At 42.1% G+C, this 15767-nt stretch overlaps 2 protein-coding genes and 1 non-coding gene across 5 annotated transcripts; all 3 read right to left on the minus strand.

Annotated features, from left to right (window-relative positions):
* Nucleotides 1-1538: 1538 nt before the first annotated feature.
* LOC109866935 (protein phosphatase 1 regulatory subunit 15B) lies at nucleotides 1539-5611 on the minus strand. Of its 3 annotated transcripts, none has more exons than XM_020455858.2 (3): nucleotides 5145-5611; nucleotides 3542-4680; nucleotides 1539-2131 (listed from the first exon to the last, which is right to left on the minus strand). In XM_020455858.2, the coding sequence occupies exons 1-3, from the start codon at nucleotides 5326-5328 to the stop codon at nucleotides 1928-1930; spliced, it is 1527 nt and encodes a 508-aa protein (XP_020311447.1). In that variant the 5' UTR covers nucleotides 5329-5611; the 3' UTR covers nucleotides 1539-1927. The 3 variants fall into 3 exon arrangements, with proteins under 3 accessions (XP_020311447.1, XP_031656915.1, XP_020311446.1); XM_031801055.1 differs by having other exon boundaries at nucleotides 3542-4730; nucleotides 5145-5572; XM_020455857.2 differs by having other exon boundaries at nucleotides 1545-2131; nucleotides 3542-4746.
* Nucleotides 5612-5872: 261 nt separating this feature from the next.
* On the minus strand, nucleotides 5873-15277 carry LOC109867350 (40S ribosomal protein S13). Its single transcript, XM_020456470.2, has 6 exons — nucleotides 15192-15277; nucleotides 11773-11821; nucleotides 8528-8606; nucleotides 8101-8270; nucleotides 6474-6574; nucleotides 5873-5948 (listed from the first exon to the last, which is right to left on the minus strand). Exons 1-6 carry the CDS (start codon nucleotides 15212-15214, stop codon nucleotides 5915-5917), a joined length of 456 nt encoding a protein of 151 aa, XP_020312059.1. The 5' UTR covers nucleotides 15215-15277; the 3' UTR covers nucleotides 5873-5914.
* Nucleotides 6205-6332, minus strand: LOC116356433 (small nucleolar RNA SNORA19). The gene has a single exon (XR_004204928.1). It is a non-coding gene; the product is annotated as a small nucleolar RNA SNORA19 (small nucleolar RNA).
* Nucleotides 15278-15767: the final 490 nt, after the last annotated feature.

Genomic DNA, 15767 nt, shown 5'->3' on the forward strand with positions numbered 1-15767 from the left:
CATAAATCTCCTGTCAGTGATATCCAGGACTACCTGACATGATGACTCCTTGCTGTCCCCAGTCCACCTGGCCATGCTGCTGTTCCAGTTTCAACTGACCTGAGCCCTAGGACCATGCCCCAGGACTACCTGACATGATGACTCCTTGCTGTCCCCAGTCCACCTGGCCATGCTGCTGTTCCAGTTTCAACTGACCTGAGCCCTAGGACCATGCCCCAGGACTACCTGACATGATGACTCCTTGCTGTCCCCAGTCTACCTGGCCATGCTGCTGCTCCAGTTTCAACTTCCACCTGACTGTGCTGCTGCTCTAGTTTCAACTGTTCTGCCTTATTATTATTCGACCATGCTGGTCATTTATGAACATTGAACATCTTGGCCATGTTCTGTTATAATCTCCACCCGGCACAGCCAGAAGAGGACTGGCCACCCCACATAGCCTGGTTCCTCTCTAGGTTTCTTCCTAGGTATTGGCCTTTCTAGGGAGTTTTTCCTAGCCACCGTGCTTCTACACCTGCATTGCTTGCTGTTTGGGGTTTTAGGCTGGGTTTCTGTACAGCACTTTGAGATATCAGCTGATGTACGAAGGGCTATATAAATAAATTTGATTTGATATCTCATAGAGGCCCTTCGTAAAACACACACACGCAATAGTTAACAGAATACTCTATTCTGTCGAATAAAACTATTATAATACAATAATCTTGCAATTTCCACGACAGTTTGTAAGAACTTGACTGGTCTGCACAAAGCCTTAACCTCAGCCCCATCGCACACTTTTGGGATGAATTGGAACGCCGACTGCGAGCCAGGCCTAATCGCCCAACATCAGTGCCCAACTACACTAATGCTCTTGTGGCTGAATAGAAGCAAGTCCACACAGCAATGTTCCAACATCTAGTGGAAAGCCATCCCAGAAGAGTGGAAGCTGTTATAGCAGCAAAGGGGGGACCAACTCCTTATTAATGCCCATGATTTTGGAATGAGATGTTCCACGAGCAATTGGTCTGATGTGAAAATATCTGGGATTGATCAATTGACCAATTAGTAGAAAAAAGATCAGAATTGGACTGCCTGTGTAAACACAGCCTAAGGGACATAGTGTGAAAATAGGTAGGCAACTAGATTTATGTGGAGAATAGGTGAATATTGAAGTGAATGAAGGGAATTTTCTGCAAGATTATACAGAAAATACTGACAAGCCTGGTATTGTGGAGATGAATTGACTCATGTCAGCTCTATGCATTACACTTCTATCTGCAGCGGTGTGAACTTCCACTCCACTGAACACTCCCCAGGTGACCACACCCTCCCTGCTTTGTAGACATGTCACTACAATCTGAGACAGAAAGCCTTTTGCCTTCTCATGGAACAGCTGTGCCCACAAAAGGCATTACATATAGACGTGACACATTATGCATTCAAGTTGACATTGACTTCTGTGTAGCTATGGCGACAGAGATATAAGTTTGGTTGACCTCACACAGAAGGGTCAAAGTATACCCCCCACTAAAATAATCACACCGACCGAAGTTTCATTCTGATTCAAGTTATTTCAATTGTTTATTAACTGTAGTATGATCACGAAGACCATCTGTTAATTATTTTAGTTCTAAATACACCACTTATCTGAATTAAGATGAACATTTGAAACAAGCTCCATAGGGCATTAATAAATTACATTGTAAGGTATACAAAAAAACATTACATACATTAATGTTGAATAATAACTATATCCAATATAAAAAAATCAGTGCAACAGTGTTGAGGTACAGTGCAGGTAGAATCCTATTGGCCTAAAACCACCATCTTTCCATTATAATTGACCTAAAACCATGTTGCATTGCAACCAAGCAAAAGTTCTCATTAGGAAGGCATGGTAAAACATGTATGTTCAGAGCTCATGGACCAGGGGCAGGGCTGATGTTCAAGTGCTTAGCAAATTTGCCCGAAGCGTGTCTCTGTGTGATTGACTGAAGCAGTAGCCAATGGCCTGCTCGGTTTCCTGGATCCTCTTTCGGAACCGGTCTCTATCGCGGGCTAGTTCCTCCCAGGGTCCTTTGCGAGACATCTGCCGGGCAAAGGGCCAAGTATGCATCACATGGACCTGGACAAGTGGTGAGAACCGCACCTAAAATACACAAACAGGTACACACACGTCAGATGAGAGCATTTGACTGCAGTGTTGGGAGACAGTCACGCAACATTACTATCCGCTGACTCATGACTCTCCTATCATATGACAGGTTTAGTCATTACAACCTCTGTTGCTAAGCAACAATAAATAAGGGATTGGGTAAGCACACAAGTAAGCCTACGCTGTGTACGAGGCAGATGAGCCATTGAACGACCTCACCATCAACTGTACTACAATTTACATTGGGGGAGATTCCACACTAGCGGAAGCAGGAAATATATTTTCGGTAACTCAAGATTGTTCGGGCAATTTTCACATGGAAACTCCATTGAGAGGAAGGCCGTTTAACATGCTTTTTACATTTGTATCCCAAACAATCTGTACATAATACAGACATCGTGGTGGCATTACACTCCTTATAGTGTTCTCTAAAATATGGAGCATGTCTGGATTCTGAAATACAATGGTTGACATTTATTCAACATTAAAAATACTCATCTCAAAACTACCCCTTTTTGTTCATTTTAAGACATCGTTTGGAACAATATACTCTAGAAGTACATCAAATTTCCAGAAGGGGCTCTCTGCTAATGCTGAAGTTATGGTACATTTTCTGAGCATCACCAACAAACACAGTGACTGGTAAATGGATTCAAATGGAACTCCCATCTGCTGGTGATTTGCAATCCTAAAGGAGGGCTGTGACTGGTTAATGACCTATAACTTCACTTCCTATGTATAAAATGGATTATATCGTTAAGAAGTACCAGAGAGCCCACTCTGGAAATGTGACATGTTTAAAGAGAATAATGTTCTAAACAATGTCAAAAGTTAGCTAAATCAATAAAGTGTAGCTTTGAGATATTCATATTTAAAATGTTGAATAAATGAATGTTTTTTCTTCCAGAATCTAGACATAATCCATGTTTGAGAGCTCACTATAAGGAGTATAAATGACACCAAGATGTTGTCGGTTCACCGGTCTCAAAGGAGGCATATATAAATGTCTAAAAAGGGCCTAAAATGGCCACTCACGATTATCTCATACAGTTTGTGATACAAATGGAAAAAGCATATCAAACATCCTTTCTTGCCCAAATAAGTTTGTGAAAATTGCCAAAACAATCTGGAATACAGAAAAATATTTGTGCTTGTGTGGAATCGCCCATTACCTTTCTTATATATTTGTTTTGTATTTCTGAGTAAATAAGTGGTTCCCCCTTACTAATATTCAGTTCCTAATATTCAAGTATTATGTTTAGCCAATATGTAAACTTGAGCTATTAATAGTACATCATGTTTGGTTGCTAATGTTTATATGGGAAATGTGATGGACATATCATTTTTAAGGCAGTAAAACTACAACTATAGACTGAGGGATGTAGAACAGGGAAAACTAATAACCTTTTTAAGAGGGTGGTTGATCTTCTGAGGTTGTCCTTGTCCTCCTGTTACTTTAGCTTCAGGTCTCCTCCAGGGCACTAGTGTAGTAGCTGGGTGGCAATGCTGCTTTAGCGGTCTCTTGGGTAGACAAGGCTGTGTGTGCCTGGTTGTTTGGAGGCTCTTGGCCACAACGCCCCTCCGCTTACCCTGGCCGGGTGGTGTCTGTGTGGGACAGGTCTGTGGGGTGAGTGGGTCTCCAGTGCTGAAGGCAGGTGCCTCTGTGGTTGTAGGGGAGCTCTGGAGGCAGGCACGGAAGTTCAGAGGGTGGTAAGGGTCTTCATTTTGGGAGCGGGACCTCCATAGCTCCTCCTCTGTGTCATCCTCAGAGGAGGAAGGGCCAGGGGTCTCGCTGTCAACGGTGTCAGAAGAACATGAGGTCAGGACTGAGGCCCTTTCAGCCTCCTGGGAGTGTGTAAGTGTTTTGTCTGTGTGAGGGACTGAGCTGGCTACAGATGCTGTGAAACACAGGGGGTTGTATGGGTCGACGGGGCTGGTGAAGAGCGCCCAGAGTCTGCCGCTCTCCTCTTCATCCAGGTCTGCGCACGAATCCTCAGAACTCCCCCAGCTGCTTTCGCTATCTGAACGACTGGTCCAGATGTTCAAGCCACCGAGGCTCTCTTGAAGTTCTCCACCCGGCCGACTGGACAAGTTACAGTCGAGGCCGCCGCCGCCAACTTGATCTTCAATTTTTGTTTCCTCCATATTGGAGCAGCTTGAATTGCAGGAGGGGAAAGAGAAGGGGTTGTAAGGGTCGCTGGAGATGGCCAGGGACTCGCAAAGTGCTTTACTGTCCTCACTGTCAAATGCTCCCATGTTGCGGTCATCCTCTTTACCCCAGTAAACACTCAGATCATCTTCGGTGGCGTCATGTATGGTTTTAAAGTCAAACACTTTCTCCTTGTTGTTGCGAGACATTTTATCCAAGCTGGAGCTACAGTCAGCGCTGCTCACTAACAGGTTACATTCACTTGGAAAGCCCAGTTTCCAGCTGGGGTGGTGTCCAAGATAAAGTCCATAATCGCTATCCATCCTGGCATGGGACACAAAGTCATCCAATCTGCAGCACATCCCCTCAGCCTGTAGACTGGACAGAAAGGCCCCTGTGTGGGAATTTCCGGAGACAGAGTTGATTCTTAGGTGAACTTCAAACCTGAACATATGGAAAACTGTAAATAAATAAATAGGTTAGGCTACCTATATATTTTGCCAAAACGTCCCTCTTTTTGCCTGATTAACCCAGACTGTATGGTTTAAACAATGTACAAATTGTTGACGTCATACCAAATAGACATGGTTCTATGTCCGGTGTTGTTATTTGGACAATAAGTACCAACCCATTCTCCCCCCCAAAATGTTTTATCAAATAAGGACATTAATGAACTTGTTATATTGTTACGGTCGCATGTTTTACGGTACCAGGTCAAAACAAGTTACAATCCGTGCGACCAGAGCCACATTTCCCCACACATAAAGGAAGTGAGGTTTCTGCATCCATTTTTTTAATTTAAAGCAAAGCAGTTCGACAGATACAACAACACAGAAATGGAAATGAACGTTACTGTACCTGACAAGAAACTGTAGTAAATGACATGGACCAACGACCGTAGTTGTTCCCACAGTACGGTCAGTATATGCATGATCCACGGTAGGAGTGCCATACCACGGTCGCCAAACCTCTCCATCGCAGTTCGATGAGAACTAGTCGCAGAAGAATTGATGCCACTTGATGCCATTTTAACTCGAGCCATGTCTATAATTCGAACAATTATCCTCACGTATTCTGATATCGCTCGTCGAAAACAACTAGATTACTCTCCCTCGTCAGTTGTCGTACCGTAAGAAAATACTTCATTTTCCCCTGAAGTATTACTTTCTACGTTGGTAAAATATCTCAAACGTTGAGTAGTCGTGCAGGCATATTTTCAGTTGTGTTGTTGTAGTAGAGTGAATGTCGAACGATTGCGACGACACTCTCCTTAAATAAACAAGTTCGCGTCGTCGTATCATGCTGTGATTGGACAAGGTAAGCGTCAGTCACACCCAAGTGCCCCCTCCTCATTGTAAACTCTACCGCCACTCACGTGATTCAGTGACGCATGGAAAGTGCATGGAAAGTTCCCGTAAATTCCCCTTGGCTGCCACTGTAGTTCAGTCTAAAATAAACGTATGACAACACAATAACACAAATAGAAACTCCCACTACATATCCATATTATGCCGCCATGTAATTCATTGAGACGGCTTCATAAAAACATGTACAAATTATTCTCAAAAATAAACACAAGACAAATACATATTTGAATCCCAATTATTTATTTATCCAAAACGTGATGATTATGCCACCAAAGCAGAAGCTGTCGAAGACTCGCTGGAGAAGAAACATAAAGGAAATGATTAGAGACAGGAAAACGCAATAATACTCTCACAAACCAAAAGTGAACCACCTAACCAAGCATGAAGAGAATACAAAGAACTGCTTTGCGTTTCAATTTATAACACAAATCAGGGCACCCCACTTCAACATTTTTTATATTTTTAAAATAATGACTCACATTCTAATTGGTTATATTTGACCCAAGATCAGACAACCCGGAAATAAACCATGGTTATTGTGTATAATACAGTGCTATATGAAGGGGACTGGCAGAGTTGGCAGTGCAGCCACTCTGATAATTGACCTCCAGCATTCCTCTGGCACAACAGAAATATCTCAGCTCTTACAGGACAAAGAGTAGGACATAGAATTGTGCAGGAGTCATAGCGACCAAATTAAATGGCATAGACAGAGGTCTGGTACAGTAATATAATGGACATGTTATGGAGCAATTTGAGCTTAATTAAGTATGGCAGTTTGCCATACAAAAGAGCAGTAATTGTGTTTACTGGTACATACTACTTCCAGTTGGGAGCAAGTACTCTCTTGGTCTTGTAGTAACGGGCCAGTCTGTGGATCCTGCTCTCGGTGAGAATCAGGCGGAACTTGGCATCTTTGTCCTGCAAAAAAAACAGGGGTACAGACATTAGCATCTCTAGAAACAAAGTAGTTTAACAAGCTATTCTTAAAAGAGTGCACACTTGACTCATCCCCACATGCAGTACAAAAACACCAGACCCAGACAGGAGAGCTGTCCCTGATATGGCTCAAAATGTAACACATCTTGTGAGAGACCAAAACGTGTTTACATCGGTCTACTTTTGACGATTGTGCGATGGGGGTCACTTTGGCCATCAGATATAAATATACTGAACAAAAATATAAAACGCAACATGCAACAATTTCATTGATTTTATTGAGTTACGGTTCATATGAGGAAATCAGTCAATTGAAATGAATTCATTAGTCCCTAATCTATTAATTTCACATGACTGGGAATACAGATATGCATCTGCTGGTCACAGATACCTGCTAGGGGCTAGGAGCAAAAGCTAGGAGCATGAATCAGAAAACGAGTCAGTATCTGGTGTGACCACCATTTGCCTCATGCAGCACGACACATTTCCTTTGCATAGAGTTGATCAGGCTGTTGATTGTGGCCTGTGGAATGTTGTCCCACTCCTCTTCAATGTCTGTGCCAAGTTCCTGGATATTGGCGGGAACTGGAACTTGTTGTCATACACGTTGATCCAGAGCATCCTAAACATGCTCAGTGGGTGACATGTCTTGTGAGTATGCAGGCCATGGAAGAACTGCGGCATTTTCAGCTTCCTGGAATTGGGAACAGAGACTTGCAACATGGGGCCGTGCATTATCATGCTGAAACATGAGGTGATGGCGGCGGATGAATAGCACAACAATGGGCCTCAGGATCTCGTCACGGTATCTGTTTATTAAAATTGCCATCGATAAAATGCAATTTTGACCATTGTCCGTAGCTTATGCCTGCCCATACCATAACCCCATCGCCACCATGGGGCACTCTGCTCACAACGTTGACATCAGCAAACCGCTCGCCCACACGATACAGGTGGTCTGTGATTGTGAGGCAGGTATGTTGTACTGCCAAATTCTCTAAAACGAGGTTGGACGAGGCTTATGGTAGAGAATTAAACAAATTCTCCGGCAACAGCTCTGATGGACATTCCTGCAGTTAGCATACCAATTGCACAGTCCCTCAACTTGAGAGATCTGTGGCATTGTGTTGTGTGACAAACTGAACATTTTAGACTAGCCTTTTATTGTCCCCAGCACACGGTGCACCTGTGTAATGTTCATGCTGTTTAATCAGCTTCTTGATATGCCACACCTGTCAGGTGGATGGATTATCTTGGACGGGCGGCAGGTAGCCTAGTGGTTAGAGCGTTGGGCAAGTAACTGAAAGGTTGCTAGCTCGCTTAAAGGGACAGCGTTCTGAATAAAATACGGCTTATGAAAATATCTTCCTCCCTGCCTTGAAGTAAACACTGAAATGTTACAACTAGATTTCACCCATCAAGCCATATTAGATCCTTCCTTGAGGTAGGCCAATGACTGATGTATTTTCAAAGTGTCCCATCATAGCCTATTATGTGAGCCTGCTCACCTTTCTGTTCCTCTCCAGATGCTTCCTGACAGCCACAGCCTTCTTGATGAGGTGGTACAGGTCCTCGGGAAGATCTGGGGCCAGGCCCTTGGTCTTGAGGATCCTCAGAATCTTGTTGCCGGTGACAAACCGCACCTGGGCCACACCGTGGGAGTCCCTCAGAATGACACCTGGACAGAGAGGGGGAGGAAGGAAGGGACAGAGTCAACTGGACAGTCAAGAGAAATGACCATAATCATGGTTGGATACCTTTCTGTTTGGCATGACACCAAAGCAGTTTGCCCATGAGGAAACAGACAGGCACCCCTGTTAGCCTAAATCCAGCTTTATTCAGAACTCACCCAAAGATGACAATTCAACAACAATGAATAGATAAAGCTCTCTCATTCATGGACCGTCAGCTGGTATTTGCTATTGTTGCACTTACCAATCTGAGATGGAGTCAATCCCTTCTTGGCCAGCTTGAAGATCTGTTCCTTGACATCATCAGATGTCAGCTTCAGCCACTGGAAGAGAACACCATAAGAGTGTTATGCCATTGAAGGCCGGGACATGAGGAGGGCTGACTTTTCATCCGATGATGACCTCACCCAGACCAAAAACGGATATGAAAATGTTCCTTAATCCAGGCTTGGAAGGATAGCTACTCCCGATTATAAGGAGTACACTGACATCATCCATGCCTGGATTGACAAACCTTTTCATATATACCTGGAGTCTGGGTTCAGCAAGCAGACCAGGAAATGAGCAATCTAAGCTCCAACCAGTGTAACACCTAGCCACATTCTGTAACCAGGTGTGTGAAGCTCCCGTACAGAGTTAATTATTGGCTCCATACTCACCAATTACAGAAGAATGTCCACCAAACTAAATTTAGCAGTACTTTCTTAATAATTTCAGAAGGCTCCGTTGGCTTATAAACTCCTGTGGCTAGTTGCCCATGAAACCAGGCAATTAGAAAATGGTGAGTTGTTTAATAAATTTTTTCCAATATGCACAAATAAAATAATATACATGCTATCATAATTTTTTCCAAAATAATCTCATTGATCAAGACAGGTGGGTGTCATTTTCCACCTTGCCTCCTCTGGGATTTGAACCAGCAACCATTCGTATACATTATTTGTCTTCAGGAAGGACTGCGCAACAGCTTTTTTTTTGAGAGGAATTGGAGATTCCATATAGGCTGATACTTAAAAAAAAATCCATGTCAAGGTTTGGCATTTCGAGGAGAGGCTTTATTACTGCCACTTTTTGTGAGTTTGGTATGCATCCGGAGGAAAGGGAGCTGTTTATTATCTTCAACATAGGAGGGCCAAGCACAGGAAGTAGCTCTTTCACTAGTTTATTTGAAATAGAGTCCAGTAGGCAGCTGGAAGGTTTAGAGGCCATGACTATGTTTGTGAATGTATAGAGATACGTGATTTAAAAACTTGATTGTCTCGATTGATCTTAGGTCCTGGCAGTTCTTGGCAGACTCGGGCAATTGAGTTTTGGAGAAATACGCAGATTCAAAGAGGAGTCCATAATTTGCTTTCTAATTCTCTTTTCGTCTAAGAAGTTCATGAATTCAACACTGCTGAAGGCCATCCTCTCTTGGGGAATACTGCTTTTTAGTTAGCTTTGTGATCATATCAAAAATACATTTGATTGTTTTTATTCTACTCAATTAGGTTGGAAAAGTAGGCTGATTGAGCAGCAGTGAGGGCCCTTTGATATTGCACGGTACTATCTTTCCAAGATAGTCAGAACACTTGCAGTTTGGTGGAGCGCCTCTTCCATTGCAATTTTCTGGAAGCTTGCTTCAGGGCTCGGGTATTTTCTGTATAGCAGGGAGCTCATTTCTTGTGACAAATGATTTTTGTTTTTAGAGGTGCGACTGCATCTAGGGTATTTCTTAAGTGATAATGCCCGTGAAGCCAGTGTTTGGAGGATATATTGGCACAGGTGTTGTTAGTCGAGGGCTGGCAAACCGTGCCAATATATCCTCCTAACACCGGCTTCGTTCGTTCTATCGGTTCAGTCATTTTGTTCTGTATCTATGGACGCGACCCAGTTGTTTTGTTCTAAATGTTCAATTTCCATACTAGCTGGCAACGTTCTTATCCCTTGCTTGCTAGCTAGCCAACTATGGCTAACTTAGTCACGTTCTGCAGCCAGAATAACAGCAAAGTAGCCGCATTTGCATTTGTTTACGCTGTTCTCTAGTGACATTTATTTGGACACATCCATAACAATGAGCTAATGAGGCGCAATTTACTCTGTGCGCAGTCAGATGGAACAGAGTAAATAGGCATTTTAATGTCAGATATTTAGCCGGTGCTAACTTGTGGAATGCGGTTTTAACCAATCAGCATTAAGGATTAGACCCACCCATTGTATTAGGAAGGTTACATTTAGATCCTCGGTTCGGTGGTTAACCGATTTTTTTTACTCCAACGTCCTTGGGTAGGTGGAGGGAGTCTGGAAGGGAATCCAGGAATCGTTGGGTTGTCCGAGAATTTATATAGTGTCTTTTGATAATCCTTGGTTGGGGTCTTGAGTAGATTATTTGTTGCGATTGCAAAAACATTTATATTCCCAATATTTATTCCACAGGACAAAACTAAATCCAGGGATTGACTGTGGCAATGCGTAGGCCCGGAGACATGTTGGACAAAACACTGAGTCGATGATGGCTCCAAAAGCCTTTTGGACTGGGTCTGTGGACTCTTCCAAGCGAATACTGAAGAATATTATCTGGGCGGTCTCTCTATAAAAGTTGCTGAACGCACACCAATACACACACTATCACAATAATATAATAACATATAATATGTTTCTAAACATTTCTGTAAAAAGTTAGACGCACAAATATCACAACTCCCAAGACTAACATCTCACCATTACAATAACAAGGGAGGTTATCGTTTTCTTTTGGGGGGGGGTATGATATTTGTGAGTCTAACTTTCTCACTCATTATTCACGAGTCATTCAGGATTATCCATGAATGTAGAAGTGTTTTAAAAAATGATATTCTTATTTACAATAAAAAGGGTTGGCTGTTTGAGTGATAGTTGTGTATTGGTGTGCAGTCAGCGACTTTTATAGAGACCACCCAGAATTCTCTTTGCCATTTGAGACACAAAGGATAGCTGCGTTCTAAGACCTGCTACCTCCACCACATATGACAAAATTAACAGTACAAAACCAAAGATATGGATTATGCAATTGATCTTGTGTCATCGTGTTGACTACAACCTTTTACTAACATCGCCAATCTGAGGTAAAGAGGATGTGCAATTCTCCCTAATTCAATGTGGTCAAAACGCCAGCTTGCAGTAACATACGGTCCAGATGCTGGAAACTAGCGTAATAATTCAATATCTTAATTTAGGATGATAGTAAATGAAGCAAGATTTTTTCAATAATCACACATTTCTCACTAGTGGAACCATTTTGAGATTACAAAAATGCTCTTATTCACAATTTAACCGGGTGCTCTAGAAAGAACTCCCATATCTACAGCAGCCCATTCATTTGACTTCCCTACCATCAGGTAGGTGTCCACTCACCTTCTTACCGAAGGCTTACTTACCAGTCTTATGTAGACACTAGCTGCCTACATCCACTCGTATAGTATACAGCAGACCAATATTGACCCAACAATACTGATGAACCGTTGTACTTACAGTGGGGACACTTCGCCTGTAAGGCAGCGCCGACTGGGACAAGCCCTTTCTGCAACAGACATGGCATTCACATTAGTTGGACAATTTATAAGTAGCTAAACTGGCAGCAAACAGGTTGAAAAATGTTTGTGTGCGGTGCAATTCATTGTTGGCTACAAATTCAGTGAACCGACCGAGATGGTGATAAGACTGAGTCCGTCAAATACTAAAGTTTGTAGGGTGTTAGTTCACGTGACAGAATCTGAACGCTGACCGGGAATACGGTTTGATTCTGGTGCTCACCTTATTAATCATGATATTGTGGTGGAAATTCAACACCAGAGACACCTGAAGCCAATATTCAATTACTATTTATATTCAATGACTAATCACTATTTATTATCAGTTAATTGTAGAGGTTACAACACATGTACAAGTCTGTCACAAGCTCCGCCAGGGCGGTCCCTTCAGTCCTCTTATATACTGCTATATAAAAAAGCTACATAAGCATTGTTCATAGGGTTGGTTCCTGCAGGTGACTGGTTAACCAAGAAACTGAGCAATGTCTCCTTTCTTAAAACCTCTTGAGTGTAGGGGGCAGTATTTTGATGTTTGGATGAAAAACGTACCCATATTAAACTGCCTATTTCTCAGGCCCAGAATCTAGAATATGCATATAATTGTCAGATTAGGATAGAAAACACTCTAAAGTTTCCAAAACGGACAAAATATTGTCTGTGAGTATAACAGAACTGATATTGCAGGCGAAAACCTGAGGAAAATCAAACCAGGAAGTGGCTTCTATTTTGAAAGCTAAATGTTCCATAGCCTGCCTTCGCTCCATTTAAAGGGATATCAACCAGATTCCTTTTCCTATGGCTTCCCCATGGTGTGAACAGTCTTTAGTTTCAAGCTTTTATTTTGAAAAAATGAGCGAGAAAGATCACATCCCATCATTGTATGGCTGGGTGCCAGCAGCGTTTTGTATGCGCAACAGCTTGGAGCTTCATTTTCTAATTTTCTCTCTCTCTCTGAAGAAGCTACATTCCCGGTTGATATATTATTGATTATATATTGATTATAAAAACAACCTGAGGATTGATTATAAAAAACATTTGACATGTTTCTACAAACATTACGGATACTATTTGGAATTTTTACTCCTTTATTCATACTATTTCATCCTTCCACAAGATATAGTCCCGAAACAAATCTAGGGTTGCTACCCAAGCCAGCTGGTCAGTCGTTCTATTGGAACGGTTGCCAGAGATGCGACCCAGTCGTTCAGTCTTTTTGTTCTGTATCTATGGACGCGCGACCCAGTTGTTGGTTCTAAATGTTCCATTGCCATACTGGCTGGCAACGTTATTATCCCTTGCTTGCTAGCTAGCCAACTACGGCTAACTTAGTCAAGTCAAACAGTGCAGACAGAATAACAACAGTAGCTGCATTTGTTTAAGCTGTTTTCTAGTGACATGTATTTGGATACATCCATAACAATGAGCTAATGAGGCACGATTTCGCCTAGCATAGAAAATATGCTCACTTGTCAGGACAATGTTGTTCAGAGGAGTTAGCCAACAACACAGTTACAGTAACACAATCACTTCTAATTGACACTGGAAAACTGCAAACTAGCTGCGTTTCGTTTGACCTTTTTTCAATTGACTTTTCTTTGCACATATATCTATAAAACTGATTAATGATTTCAACTGGCTCAGAAACGCTGCTTGCATTCTTTCTCTCGCCCCGACCCCTACGCATTCATTACTATGGGACAGTTGGAGATCAAATTTGAATATGAAAACAATGTTGGAGACAGTTTATCCAAATTTCCGCTGTTGAAAACAAAATATTAGTCTAAATTGAATGTGAGTGTCTACATGCTTTTTATAATAGTGGAGATCAACTTTATAAACTTCCTGAGCTGATGACAGTGGATTGCAGTCAGATGGAACAGAGTAAATAGGAATTTTAACGTCATAGATTTAGCCGGTGTTAACTTGTGGAAAAGACACTGTCTGAAATGCACTTTTAACCTATCAGCATTCAGGATTAGACCCAACAGTTATATAATTAAGCTATAAGGCCGAAGGAGGTGTGGTTTATGGCCAATATGCCACGGCTAAAGTCTGTTCTTTCAGCCAATCAGCATTCAGCTAGGGCTCGAAACACATTTTGGTGCTATTTTTGGAAAAGGCTTTGCCATTGACCTGTGTCTCCAACACCCTACTCAGCAAATTGGACGTAGTCTATCACAGTGCCATCCGTTTTGTCACTCTAAAGCTCTATATACTACCCACCACTGCGACCTGTATGCTCTCGTTGGCTGGCCCTCGCTACATATCCGTCGCCAAACCCACTGGATCCAGGTCATCTAGAAGTCTTTGTTTGGTAAAGCCTGCCTTCGCAGTTTACTGGTCACCATAGCAACACCCACCCGTAGCACACGCTCCAGCAGGTATATTTCACTGGTCATCCCCAAAGCAAACTCCTCCTTTGGCCACAGAGAACTTTCCTTACAGTTCTCTGCTGCCAACGACTGGAACAAACTGCAAAAGTCACTGAAGCTGGAGACTTATATCTCCCTCACTAACTATAAGCATCAGCGGTCAGAGCAGCTTACCGATCACTGCACCTGTACACAGCCCATCTGTAAATAGTCCACCCAACTACCTCGTCCCCATATATTTCTTGTTTTCAACACAGTATCTCTGCTTGCACATCATCATCTGCACATCTATCACTCCAGTCAGTGTTAATGCTAAATTGTTATTTCGCAACTGTGGCCTATTTATTGCCTTACCTCCCTAATCTTACTTTTGCACACACTGTATTTAGATTTTTCTATTGTGTTATTGACTGTACGTTTTGTCTATCCCATGTGTAACTCTGTGTAGTTTATGTCGCAATGCTTTGCTTTATCTGGGGCCGGGTCGCAGTTGTAAAAGGGAACTTGTTTTCAACTGGACTACCTGATTAAATAAAAGTGAAATTTAAAAAATCTGACCACACTATGCTTCTGAGAGTCTGTTGTGTCATTTGGTATGCTCCGTTCAGCCCTAAAAGTAAAGTTTATTTTACCACTATAACACCCTAACGTTAGCTAAAATGGCCCCATTGAGACAAGACTACATTGAAAAGAAAACAGGGAGTTACCGTTAGTTCATAACGTTATAAGCTAGTGATATAGTGTGTTGGCTAAATAACGTTAGCTAGCAGTAACCAGTTATACGACTGGCTGTAACTAGCTTGTAGCTGGCTAAGTTAGCTTGCTAAATGGGGCAATGTTTAAACTCTTAATTTATTGGGACTGGGGCGATTTAGACGGTTCAATGTGGATGTCATGTGTAGACAATATATTCTCATTGCATAAATGGTAAATATATTTAATAACTGATGTTTAAAAAGCTGTTTTGTACGCTGAAAATAAAGCTTACCCGGGAGCGTGCATGCGACCCATAACAGCAGTAGAGAAAGAGAGAGCCTTGGATGGCCGGTCGTTCGTGAACGAACAGCTCTTTTGGTGAACGTTGGGAACCAAGGGAGTTGTTCATTTGGCTCACTGATTTGCATACTGTTAATCAAAGATTTTTATAACTAAACCTCATTGTTCAATCTGTGCTGTTAATATTGATTTTTGAGCTCCAGACATCTATTATCTGGATATAAATGATACATTGTCTGAAGATGGTAATTCCTCAGTGCAGCAACAATATAGTGAAGGTGGTTTCTCTTTTTTTTACAGGCAATCTAATAATTTGATCAGGTAAACACTTATTTTAAATCACGTTTCACGATCTTATATAACGGTAAGCAACGTTTTAGGCTTTAAATTGCAGATTTAGAATGTGTTCATGATTTTAGGGCATTTTCTAAGCATTAGTGAACGAAGAGCCGTTTGTGAGCCAAATTAACGACTCTTAGGTGAACAGAGCAAAATAATCCGGTTCTTTGAAAATATTCGAAATGAACATGAATGCCTCCACGCGATTGAAAAAACGACTTTGCGCCTG

Source organism: Oncorhynchus kisutch, linkage group LG22, assembly GCF_002021735.2.
Source record: "Oncorhynchus kisutch isolate 150728-3 linkage group LG22, Okis_V2, whole genome shotgun sequence".
Classification (NCBI taxonomy): Eukaryota; Metazoa; Chordata; class Actinopteri; order Salmoniformes; family Salmonidae; genus Oncorhynchus; species Oncorhynchus kisutch.